This window comes from Phyllobates terribilis, unplaced genomic scaffold, assembly GCF_046119375.1.
Source record: "Phyllobates terribilis strain yellow unplaced genomic scaffold, ASM4611937v1 Scaffold_2__4_contigs__length_985480577, whole genome shotgun sequence".
NCBI classification, from domain to species: Eukaryota; Metazoa; Chordata; class Amphibia; order Anura; family Dendrobatidae; genus Phyllobates; species Phyllobates terribilis.
The window spans coordinates 293,916,506-293,929,915 of NW_027362762.1; the positions used below are offsets into that span (position 1 = coordinate 293,916,506).

Here is a 13,410-nt window from a genome sequence, read left to right on the forward strand (position 1 = left end):
CAAGCATCACAAAATCCGCAGAAAACGGGAGGTTTTTAAATGTGACAATCGTGATCCACGAATATGACAAAACCAATGAATCGTCATGCTGAAGGACAAGGCTTCACTAATATATCTTAAACCACTCAGTCCACCTTTTCTTGACTCCCAAGTATACAGAGAAGGCAGTATAACGCCGCAGACAACCTAGAGGTCATATATTGGGTTTCTTAAAAAGGGTTTCTCATGGATGTACAAGAATAAAATGTCATACGGGTTAAATAAATAAAAAGGAAAAATTAGAAAAAGTAGGACTGGAAATTCCGAAAGCATTGTTGGGTAGGCCTTGAACATTAACACTTCATGTGAGAGATGCCGGCTGCTTCATATTTATATTGACAGGTTGGTTTCAGACAGGGTAATGATGATCTACATTTGGTTTGGTTGTAGTCAAGCACTGTGTGTCTGCAATATGGACATTAACATGCAGCTGTATTATGGTGTCTGGGACTAGTCACATGTACATAGTGAATGGATGATTAGAAAGTAATTTTACCACTAAGAAATTATTTTCCATATTTATGTTTGATTGATACAAGTCACACTTTACTCACCTGTAGATGAGTTCTGACAAAAGATTTCTTTCCAGTGTAATCAAAGTTATTTCTCATTAAGAAATACAGGAGCTGAGAGGAGTCCGTTCGGATGGAGCTTAGCTTGGAATTACAGCATTTAAGTATTTCATAACACAAGGCCGCACACATATCGGCTCTTCCTTCATAAAACGTTGATGGAAACTGAGAGGACAAGAAAACATTTATAACAGAGCAAATTAAAAATATGGCACTGTATCTGATCCATACAAACACTGGAATTAATGGAGAAAACATAGCACAAGGCTTTTTTCTTCACCAGTTCATTTGCTGTTAGGTGCAGAGAAGAAGTGTTAGGGTATGTCTATTAGGTCATCTTGTCGCTGGTAGATGTTTCATGTACTGTTAGGCTAGGGTCACACGACTAGATTTTCTCTCATCCGAGAGAATCCGGGGCAATTATGCTAATCACAGTCTGATCAGAGTATGAGCTGATTTTCTCCATCTTCTCCATTCTGTCAGTCTGTGGAAATCGGACTGCACACGGATGTCATCCAAGTGCAGTCAGATTTTCTTTCACGGACTCATTGACCGATTTACGGATGCAACTTGTGCATGTGCCCATAGAATAACATGTACCAAACATGTGCACGGCCCCATAGAAGAACATTGTTCCGAGTGTGATCTGATGTTTTGTTGGATCGCACTCAGACTAAAAATACAGTCGCCAGCATGAGCCCATAACCGAAAATACTAAAGGGACCCTGTCACTAGATTCATGCTGCCCAAACCACAGGCAGCATAAATCAGAGTCTGGCTGTGTTATTGCAACCAATTATGTTTTACGCTAAAATACTGCAGCATTTCATAGTTGGAAAAGCCGGTATCATTCCAGTTGATTGACAGATCTCTCTCTATGTATACACATTGGAGAGATCTGTCAATCAACGGGAGCAGGAGACGCCGGCCAGGAATGTCATCAGACTAGCCAGCTCTCTCCACAGTGTCCAGTTGGATTTTATGATTCATACTGCTTGTGGTTCAGGCAGAATGAATCTAATGACAAGTTCCCTTTATCCAGGTACCTCCCATTTTTTACATGTGTTGCAATAATGGAATTCATGTATTCATTACTTGAAGGATGTTGTTGCATAAATTTAATATTTATATATAAACTAAGATCAAAAGGATCAGGTATATGTTTTTTAAAATATTACATACACAATCATTCAGCCTGGAATGTGATAATCCTAAAAATCTGATAACTCTAAACTGAATAGGAATTTAATGTGGAATTTCAGAAGGTAAAAAAATGAAAGACAGGAGTAAAAATATGATAAGATTATTCAATACTAATCTAGCACCCATCCAGTACCAATGATGGCAGATTGCAGCACTTTTACTGTACATGATACACATAATATGGGCACAAATTCATTGCCACAGTCACATTCACTTTATAAAGCAGGATTGTAAAAGGAAGCTAAAATATAAAATGGTTACTGCCTTACTGACCTTATAAATTAATGACCTCAATGCAGTGAAAACATTTTTAAGTGTAGTCTCAGACTGATTTTTCTGTAGAAAGCATAGATACACATCAAACACTTTCTTCATCAGAGGATTGTGACCATGATCAGCAATAAGTTGGTTCTGGAGAGAAAAAAGGGACAATTTACTAAGTTTCACTGTGCAAGGAAATATTGGAAGACTATGCCCCAATATCAAATTGCTGCGCTTGTCTATTCCAAGGGTCATGACAATAAGCAATCATATAGTGCCCCCACTGCAGAGCCAAAACTTCTGAGCTCTGTATAATCCCACCCACACCCCTGATTAGCAGCTTTCTGTGCACATTGTGCATGGGCAGAAAGCTGCTAATCAGTCATGGGGGAAGGTTACACTAATTAGCCTGACTGTCCTGAACATGAGACCAAGTCAGACAGTGATAATCTCCTGCTGATAAAATACTGATTGAATTGAATCTACAACATAAAGTCTAGTAAGTGACAAATCCCTGGATTCAGGGTATGTGCCCATGATGCAGAAATGAAGCACAAAGTTTCTGCAGCGTTTCTGCATGTTCTTGGCAGTCAAAAATGCTTGCGGATTTTACACGCGTTTTTGCAGCATTTTTACATGAGGATTTGACTTGCGTTTTTCAAATGCATTGGGACCTCAAATCCGCATGCAGAAATGCACAAATAATGGACACGCTGCGGATTTTTCCGCAAGGAAAATCCGCTGCGTAAAATTCCGCAGCATGGGCACAGAACATGCAGATTTTCATTGGGGATCATGGGGCACGGATTACCAAGCGTTTTGCAAGTGTTTACGCTGCGGAAATTCCACATCAAAAACGCTTGAACAACAAGACAGAGAAGACTCATCATGCAATATTATATCCAATCTAATTCTATTGAATACTCATTTTTCTATACATGAAATTATGTAAAACATATAATATTCAAGAATGCAAAAAATAACTTTTCTTATAATAAAAAGGAAAAAGACAAACAGCACAAACCTTAAATGCCATAGTGAATAATGACAAAGTGTCCAGGATTGTAAGGCATACTTCAGTAGCTATGTTTGCTTCAAGTAACGACTGGTGAAGAATATCTGCATCTGAATGGCCGTAGCCTAAAGAAATGGAGAAGCATTTGGTAAACATTTCTGTAATAAATCACAATACATAAAACTGAATTGCAGAAAAATCAGCAAATTAAATAACATTACTGTGAAAACAGGATAAAATAATAAGTAAAAAAGTGAATGGCTGTGACCAATAATTCTCTTTCCATAAGATAAACCTTTAGGCTCAAGTCAAAGCCATAGATAAGAGTAGAAAGCAAACGTGCAGATACAACTCTGTTCACATCTGTGTTGTCTCTACCATTTATAACACTTGTCACAGCACTGTGCTGGATACATTGCATGACGGACACTGGCTACGTCAAGGACCTCCAGTGACTTATTATGGGATCTGCTGAGGTGTCCATTGCTTTAATAGGAAAAACAGTCTGTCATACCTAATGGAGTTTTCAATGCAGATGTAAACAGAGCCCATCTTACAAACAGGTTTACAGGAAACAATAAGAAAAAAACAAAACAGTGAAAGTATTCTTGTCTGTGTATCAACCATGACATGTAGCGAAACTGACTGTACAAGCAAGAGTGCTACAGTATAGTTTCACTTTGCCTTTTCTAAAGGTTAATATTGACATCTAAGGGTTCGTTCACATAGAGTAAGTAGAGAGCATGTATTTGCTCTAAAATCTGCAACAGAAATAGGAAGAACCTTGGTTTTTGTCATGGATTTCAGGCATAAAAGGAACTTGCCCTTTAGTTGATGCTGCCCATAGCACAGGCAGCATTATCAGAGCCTGACCTTGTGACTGCAGCCAGGCTCTGATAATGCTGTACTTTATTCTGAACCACTGCGGCAATTCAGAGTAGACATGCTCTGAAAAGTCAGCCGGGGACAATGCCTCACAGCTGACTAGTCCTATGGGGTTTCTGCGCAGCTTCTCCCTGCCCCATTCCAGTTGACTGACAGGTCTCTCCCTATGTGTGAAACACCCATCAGCTAGAGGAGCAGGGCAAGGGAGGTGCTGGCTGGGGACCTATTTGGACTAATCATCTGAGATGCATAGACCCGGCCGGTGTTTCAATGGTGATGCTGAAATGCTGCAGCGTTCAGGGAGCATGACTTGGATGACACATTCCCTTTAAACCGCAGCAGTCAGCACAGATAGGCGGCGGATCTGCTTGCCGCTACTAAGAGAGCTAATGCACTGGCCTCTACCTGCTGCAGGTTTTGGGCGACATCAGTGTGGAAACGCTTTCAATATGTGACATGTCACTAATGCTAAGCTGTACGAACAACAATGCGGTTTTCACACAGAGAAATCAAGCTTATTTTGGTGTGAAAAGTGCACTTTTGTTTGTACCAAAATGTGTGTGAACGAACTCTATGAATATAAATTTCAATTGGACTATGGGAACATTTCAGTCTTCTGTAAAGACATTTTCTCCAGTGAACAATTGTCTTTTTAATAATCCAGGAGAGAAAATAGTCTGTCTAGCAAGAAATGTAGAGTAAAAATGAGTTAACTGAACAAAAGCATTAGAAGAGCATATCCGGGATATACAAGGCCATCACTGAAATCATAGCAATACATGCAGTTAGGCAGCAATCCACAACTGGTTTATCTTCCGTCATTTATTGTCAATACAGAAGCACAGCCGATCAGTTACATTATAGGCCGCTCTCTTCACACCATGTTTTTACCATATGTCAGATGTATAGGTTTTAAACTACACTTTTAGACCAAGAAAAATAATTATTTTTTTTCGGAATGGAAGTCAATTGTACATGTATCCAAATTTATTATCACAAAGTTTACATTTCACCCACCGGGAGAAATAAATATATGCATCTTCATACAATACAAATAAAGATCAGGATATAGAAAACTGTATCAATCAAAAGTATACGGTCACATCTGCCTGTGTGATGGAGGTATACATCTGGCATAAGGCACAGACATGCTACGCTTGGTGGGATACAGGCAGTGCACACACAACCATTACATACTAAGGTCCTATCCACACCACATGCAGGACACATCGTTATACAGGTATAGGCTGTTTTTCTGACTGGTATTATGCTATATCAGACATTTACCTGCAGCATAGAATTAGTAAATGCATTTTGATACGGTCCAATAGTTGGCCAGGAAAATACCTCTTTAGCATACATCCCCCCCCCAAAAAAAAGTATGAGTACATCATAGGATGCATTTACATATTCCAGCCAAGTATGGCCTTTAGATACAGCCCGTAAATGTGGTGTAAGCAGAACCTCTACTATATGACTTTGTTTCAGCAAGAACACAGGATTCTCAGGCAAAAAGGGCTTTCAGTTTTGACTGTCACTCTAAGCAGCATTAAAAGGGGTTTTCCCACGAACAAAGTTAATTTTAATCAATAGATTTTTGAATATTAAGGAGCTCCACAACTGGATGTAGTTAAATAAAATGTTCCTGTGCTGAGATAATCTTATAAATGTTCCCCTGTGTAATGGCTGTGTCTGACCGAGCAGGAAGATGGTCTGATCATACCATATCTCCTGGGCAGGGGGGGAACAAAAGAGAGGATACAGATGGAATCATTTGCGATCACATGCTGTCCTGTCTGTATCCTCTCTTTTGCGTCCTTCTTTGCTCAGGAGCTGTAGTATGATCAGACCGTGTTCCTGCAGGATCAGACACAGCCATTACACAGTACACAGCAGGGGAACATTTATAAGATTAACTCAGCACAGGAACATTTTTGTTTAACACATCCAATTGTGGAAATTATTATTATTCCAAGATCTGTTAGTTAAAATGTACTTTGCTCGTGGGAAAACCACTTTAAAAAAAACAAAACAAAATAAAAAACACTATGGAACGCAAAACGAGCAAGTACTTCAGCATTAGTTGTTGCTGGATAACAGTTCTTCTTGGCATTCCATATAATGGACAAAATATGCATTTTTGCCCATCATCCATTTCCCAATTCTCACAACGTGAGACATTGCTATGAGGAGTACTTGAGCTACTGCAGCTCATCTATATTAAAGAAAAAAATACAACAGTGTTTTCCAAATGGAATATACAAGCATCAGGCTTATTTTTTTCTCATTAAGGCTAGGTTCACACTAATACAGTGCTCTTCTGTCAGAATCCCCCAGAACAGTCCATGTTTCTGTGCATGCCCTTGGAATACTGCCAGGACTGAGGATGGACAGTGTCCACAGTGACTCCATTGGCTTATTTTAAGTAAAAGGCTCCATTAAGGTTCTGTTCGGGTTCCCGTTGGAACACTGATTTTCAGAGATTCCAACAGAAACCCTGACGGCGTCCTAAACAGAGAGCACTGTATTACTGGAAACCCAGCCTTAGTTGTACGAGTCCTGATCATGTTTTCAGCATGATAAGAGGTATGAAACACAGGATAGGCTTACCAATGTAGCGAACAAGAATGGAGACAAGGAAACATACATCAAGCAGGATGGCAAGGCGATGGAGAGAGGAGCATGCATACTTTCAAATGACTTGTGTGGAATACAAATGGTTCAAGTGCAGATTTGGGATGTGGAAAGTAAAAATCCATAGTGATTAATGGAACAACTAAATAATGAGTGGGAAATGTAGGAGCAATAACCACACATCTATGACTTACTGATCTGGAGCTACCATGAGTATTATAACATAGCTCCATTATTCTAGGCAATGAATATAAAGTCTACATTGCCTTCAGAATCACTCTAGGACTCTTTGCTTTATAGTCATAAGGCCACCTCCCCACTATCAGTATTTGGTCAGTATTCGGTCAGTATTTTTTCTCAGGAGTGGGAGCCAAAACCAGGAGTGGGTGATAAATGCAGAATTGGTGACTTGTTTCTATTATACCTTTTCTCTGATTGTTCCTCACCTGGTTTTGGCTCTCACTCCTGAAAAAAAATACTGACCAAATACTGATAGTGGGGCTGTGGCCTAATAGTGAGAAAAATCTAGCCCCAGGCCAGCTGTACTCCAAGTAGAGCGGCTTTTTATAGTCTTTTCCAAAAGGGCGGTGCTCACAAGGTAACTGTACAGAGCAGCCAAAAGACACATGCCCGCATGAAAAAACATAAAAAAGACCATAAAAATGTAGTTCTAAATAAAAAGGCCCATATCTCTGGAACTGTATGGCGGATTTAAAAAACAAAACAAAAGAAACCCATGAATACCCAGGAAAGCAGTACGAATAAAAGAGCTAAAACTGGCCACTTTGGTCTTAGTGAAAGATCCTCTCTAAAGCAGCTGGACACTACTGAACAATCCCTGCTTAAATGCTAAAGTGTCCACCATAGGAATATTTAAAAAAACAAACATACATATAATCGTCTCCCGGATGGCCACTGTTCACATAGGTCAGTGCTGTCTCTACAAGCAGTCACGTGGCCAATGTAGCAAATCAGCAACCACTGATAGGATGCCTTCAGTATACCGGAGACACAGGTGAGACAATGCCGCTCCAGGGGGGCGAGTATATGGTTTATTTTTACTATGGACACATTAACATTTAAGTAGGGGTAGTACAGTATTGAACCACCTCTTTAAACACTATTTAAGTACAGAACTTGATTCCAATAAGATAGAACTGAAATGCCAAAACTGTTGCAACATTACTATTGGCTTGAACAACCTTGAAAGAAAAAAAGAATTGGTGGCAAGGGTACTACATTTACAAAAAAATTATGGGCAGATTTGTACATTATAGTTTTGTTGAAATAGTACAATTTACATCATTCATCTCATTGGATGTCAGATTTACAGATCCATAGAAAGGTTAAGAATGCTAAACAAATATAGATTTTACCTATGGTCATTTGAAAATACATAAAGGTAACTAACAAAAGTTTGCCAAAGCCATGCTTAATAGTGACACAAGTCACAAATATTCTCAATGCACACTATACAGAGAGATTTGAGAGTCCATCTCCCCATGCACATATCTATTAGGCCTTTCTGCTATTGAGGTATACGTAACATACTTTTTTCCCAGGGAGCATTGCCTATAAGATGGACATTTCCAGGCTGGTACTACATCAGAATAACATAAGATACAAAGTAATGCAGTGTAATTACAGTATAAGATGGTAGAACCGCTGTATAACTTCAAGCATTGGTTTTTCCTTCTGTAGTTTAAAGGGCTGATGACAACTAAATCTGCTTCTGTTCAAAGGGTTTCAGGCAACTAAACAGGTTTTAGGAAGACAGTAAAGAGGGTCTGCTTTGTATTCCCCCAAGGAAAAGAGTATCCATTGGCTTATGGTATTGCTTCCAATCCTACTCATACAATCCTAATAAGTTAACCTGTCATAGTAGAGGCTCTATCCAGAATATAGAGCAATATAATGTGCCCGTAATCAAACTAAAAGCAAGCTAAACATAAAGAGGATATTACTTTAGTAAATGCTTGGCAAGTCTACCTAATTTGTTTCATTTTAAGGAGAATATACAAAAACAATGAAATAGGAGCAAAAAGTTTGGCTTCCATATATTTATAAGAATCTCTTGTTTTAATAACAATAGTAACAGCAGTTGTTACATTTGCACAGGGTAGGGTGCTAGGGTTTACAAGTAACCGATTTTCCAACTTCATTATGCCTGATGTCAAGTTAGAAACAAAAATACTAGAATTATTGATAACACATGTCCTCCAAATGTCCTACAAGTATACTCTCCATACTGGATTTATGCAGAACTACAGTCTACGACTGTATTATTAAACACCAATTTATCTGATATACTGCACACTGCAATTACATATCAAACAAATAGATGATAGTTTTCTCTTGTATTCAGTAGACCTCTTAGGGCTGAAAGATCTTGAGAGGTTTACGGGACTCTTCAGGGGAATCAGTCACCAAGTTTTTGACACCTAATCTGAGAGCAGCATAATGTAGAGACAGAGACCCCGATTCCAGCAATGTGTCACTTACTGGGCTGCTTACTGTCGTTTTGATAAAATCAGCAGGAGATTACCACTAGAGTACTGATAAAACTGCTGCCATGCAGTCTTCAATATTCATGAGCTTTGCATAACCCTGCCCCCACCATTGACTGTAAACTTGCTGCCTATGCACAGTGCACACAGAAAGCTACCAATCAGTGGTGTGGATGGAGTTGTACAGAGCTCAGCATTCAGTAGATAATATTATAAAAAAACTACAGCAAAGAGCAGAGTAGGCGATATATCACTGGTATTAGGGTCTCTATCCCCTACATCATCCTGCTCTCAGGTGGGGTAGCAAATACCTAGAGACAAATTCCCCTTCTTGCTCATTCCAGAAATAACACTGTTGTTAGTAAGAAGCAAGAACAATAAAACCAGTTGCTACTAAGCAATTAGGTGTTTCCATACACATTAATATTACGCTGTGCTTGGGGTTATGTACTAGACAACATTCAATAGGCCTAAATAAGAAGGAAGCAAAGCAGGAGAATTATAAAAACTTTGGCTTAACGTAGTGCAGATTTCTAGGCCAAAGTCAACCTGATTGAATCTTACCATTTTCTACAGCTATTCCAAGTATACTTGATATCTTTCTCACGCTGAAAACACAGAAAAAGTCAATTCATTATTGAATGCTTTTTCATACACATAACTGTGGACAGCATAGTCTCACCTATCATCGGCTCTACGTCTTAGCTGGCACCAGGAGATGAATGTGTGCGGAGCACGCTCTGCCAGCACCATGCCAGATTCCTGGTCAGAGGACAACCAGGTAATACAGAGGAAAATCTGCTACACGGGGGATTCAGATTCTGAAATCCTCTCTACCGTATATTTCCAAATCACACCAAGCAGTCATGTCATTTCTGCGGCAGCACAATACTAACAGAATCGTGCGGCACACATTATCATCTGATGTCGATGAGCAATCCTGTTCAGGGAAGGAAAAACATGAAACTGAGCCCAGAATAAAAAATCTTCAATAGTCCAAGTGTGGTGCAGAGAGGCTGGTACGTGCCAGTGCTGTGGTGGTACAAGAAGAGGCGGCCGATAGCGAAGATCATCACAGAACTTACTGTGGTTAAAAGTGAGAGAGTTATCCAGGCTGCTGAGCTGTTGCAATCTGGCATGCATCATCCCTGTTCTGTTACGGGAAACAGGTAATGTCTGAGACTTTCGGTCATGAACTATGGGTCCCAACCCCTCCTGGTTCCTGTAAGATGAGTGGAAATGGGATACAAGCACCAGTTAGATGTGTCCCCACTGCAGAGAAGTGGGGGCAGTTAGTAAAGCAGAGAAACACACAACCTTAAATAAAAAATTGGGTCTAAAGCAAAAAGAAAAAAAAAAGTCATATTAACCATAAAAGCAACATGCTACAAAGCACTAAAAGTCAAATCTGGGTATTGGCTACTCTAGTTACATACAACTAGATAATTAATTAGGAAACTCCTAAATCAAACTATGCTCCAATATGGCGATGAAGAAATGTGTTGATGCAATTAGCTATCCTATGAAATGTTGCAAAGGGTTAAATCGGAAAACGCCATACATAAAAGGCATGCAAGAGAGTAAAAAGCAGCAAGGCAAGGTGATTGTCTTACCCAGGCAGGAAGGGAGAAGAGCCATATACTTTGTTATACTTGCCAGCAATCAAGTGAGGAAACAGAAAGAGTGAGCCCTGTTAGCAGTCAGCGGAGGCGGGCTCCCTACAGTGTACCACCACCAAAAGTGCTAAAGTGAGGGCCCAGGCAGGACACACAGACATCGGAGACATCTTATTATTCATGTTATCATGTGAGATACCCGGAACATGCACTCGGCACCATGGCTCATGCTTACATCGGTTTGTCAGTGTACACAGTGTGAATTATGACGTTAATCCCTAGAGTATAAGAAGGTTGTGGGAACATCATAAACATGGCCCCTTACTAAAGCTGGTCATAGACGGAAAGATTATTTGCAGCAATTCAAACACATTTGTCTCGATTTTACAACTTTTTTTTTAATTGGAGCATTGCCCATCATCAATATTGGCTGATGCTAAGACACATTCATTTCACATGATATGAATGATTATCCAGGAGATAAACTGTCCATACAGTGAGAATATCCATTTAGGCATGCCACTTCCCAATCGAATTTAAGAATCAAAATTGTACAAGAATCATTAACTCTATAACCAGCTTGAGCCATACTACAAAATTATAAAATTAACCGTCTTAAGAAAATCTAAGTGGTAGAACACATATACAGTACTATTAGGTTTAAGTAAAACATGGATTAATCCCAGGTTCATTAATTTCTTTGACATACTTAATTAAGAGAAAAATGATTTAGGAAATAGGTCACATAAGTAAAGCTTGTTCTACTGATTACAGAATATAAGCTAAGGCTGTGTCTGTACTACATCCAGTAGTAGTAGATTTAGTGCCAAGGATGGGATCAATCACCGCACTGTGAGATCAGGAAAGAAGTTTTCAAAGTCGTAACAATCATGTTTCTCATCTAGCACCAGGTTAAAAAATAGCAAAATCTTTATTATTAAAAAAAAAAAAAAAAAGTTTTAAAAGTACACTTAAGGAAAAGTTTTCCTAAGCTTGAAGGAAGGGATCCAATCCTGTTCTTGGCAGTAAATATACAGCTACGTTAATGACCGGCTTAGTTTGTGCGCCCTTAAGGAGTTTGTCCAGGATTTTACAAAATTATTTTAGTAGAAGGAAATGTTAAAGAGAAAATAAAACAACTTGTGAAAAGTTCCAGCGGCTCCAGTGATCCTCACCGGTCTTTGCCCTGCAGTGACGACATGATATACCGCATGGCCACAGGTACTGGGAGTATGTACACCATTAAGTCCTTGCAAGAGAGAAAAAAAAAAAAAAGAGTAGCACTCACCGGTAAATGTTAAAACACTCCTTTATTCTTGATCTTGTTCCAAAACAGGACCCGTTGAAGCGCCGGAGAGCAAAACGGCCGTCGTCCTAACAGTGCATCACATGCTCCCCTGACCGTCTGTTTTTACCATGGATCAAGAATAAAGGAGTGTTTCTTACATTTACCGGTGAGTGCTACTCTTTTTTCTCTTGCAAGGACTTTAGCATAGACTTTCTTCACTGTAGCACCCGGTTAAAAGCGGGAGGAGGTGTGTAATAGAATCCCACGGATATACTGGTATGCTGCAAGGGCTATGAATGGTGCAGAGGTGCCGGTATTTTTCTGCTCTTAGCCTGGGTATGTATGGCACTAGACCACCGAGGCCAGCTTATATGAATGTACAGCATGTCATCACTTTGAGACAAGCAAACAAAGGCCAATAAAGACCACAGGAGGGCAAGGAAGGTAAGTGTTGGCTATTTTTACTTTAACACAATGCCTGCTGTTTAGTTTCTTAACATACTGGACAAACTGATCATATGAAAAATATTCATTCAATTACCATGGGTAGAACAATAATCAATCCGCCAACCTCATACTGTACTTATAAATTATTTTCCATGAATCTAATGATATGTACTAAGAAAAAAAACCAATACCCTCATTATACAACCTGCTTCATGTTAAAAAAATATCATAAACTGCATATATTATGTGTATAATGATTCTTTATCTGAGACTATAAAACTTCTCTACTCATAGGAAGTTACAGTTTATTTAGCACAAACCTACACTGTCAAAATATCTCTGTATGTAAATGTAGATGTCATGAAGAAATCCTGATAATTACTGCAATGTCTCTGGAATTTAATATAGGCCAGAGAACATCATAACTAAAGAGTGACTAAACCTTTGTTGCAGCCTTTGCAACATTATGAATTTTTGTAATATACATCATTACCTTATTTTGCCTCTTTCTCTACAACACACCAAACTGCAGTGCTGTTTTAGTGCCAAGTTCATGCCCCTTTAGAAGCTCCTTTCAACTGCTGCTCAATAATGAGAATAAGTAGTACACTATATTCAGTCTGTGTATGGGAATTCTCCTGAATACAAGGGTTAGGATGAGAGAGGCTCACACAGCGTCAGTCCCCTATTCTGATTGTAAGAATATAGTGTACAGATCTTTGACGAGCAGCAGTCGTAAAGAGCATCTAAAAGAGCATGAACTGGGCATGGACACAGCACTGCAGAATAGGGTTTGGGAGAGAAGGAAGCAAAAGAAGGTAATGAAGTATATTACACAAAAGTTTGCAATGCTTGGGTGATAATTAAATTAAAAAAAAAGTTTAGTTACTTTTAAACAGAAATACAAAAAATCCAGTCTGGAGGCAGTTATATACAGAGGTGT

At 39.2% G+C, this 13,410-nt stretch overlaps 1 protein-coding gene across 16 annotated transcripts in view; it reads right to left on the bottom strand.

Annotated features, from left to right (window-relative positions):
• Positions 1 to 13,410, bottom strand: part of DOCK9 (dedicator of cytokinesis 9) — a 260,724-nt gene that overhangs the window by 46,293 nt on the left and 201,021 nt on the right. For 9 of the 16 annotated variants that reach the window (XM_073664186.1, XM_073664178.1, XM_073664177.1 and 6 more), the window contains 4 exons: positions 10,202 to 10,338; positions 3,100 to 3,215; positions 2,088 to 2,225; positions 594 to 776 (listed from right to left, as the gene is read on the bottom strand). In XM_073664186.1, the coding sequence (XP_073520287.1) occupies positions 594 to 776; positions 2,088 to 2,225; positions 3,100 to 3,215; positions 10,202 to 10,338 (574 nt within the window). Of the gene's footprint in view, positions 1 to 593; positions 777 to 2,087; positions 2,226 to 3,099; positions 3,216 to 9,680; positions 9,725 to 10,201; positions 10,339 to 13,410 lie in introns of all 16 variants that reach the window. The other 7 variants (XM_073664183.1, XM_073664180.1, XM_073664191.1 and 4 more) reach the window with 2 other exon arrangements.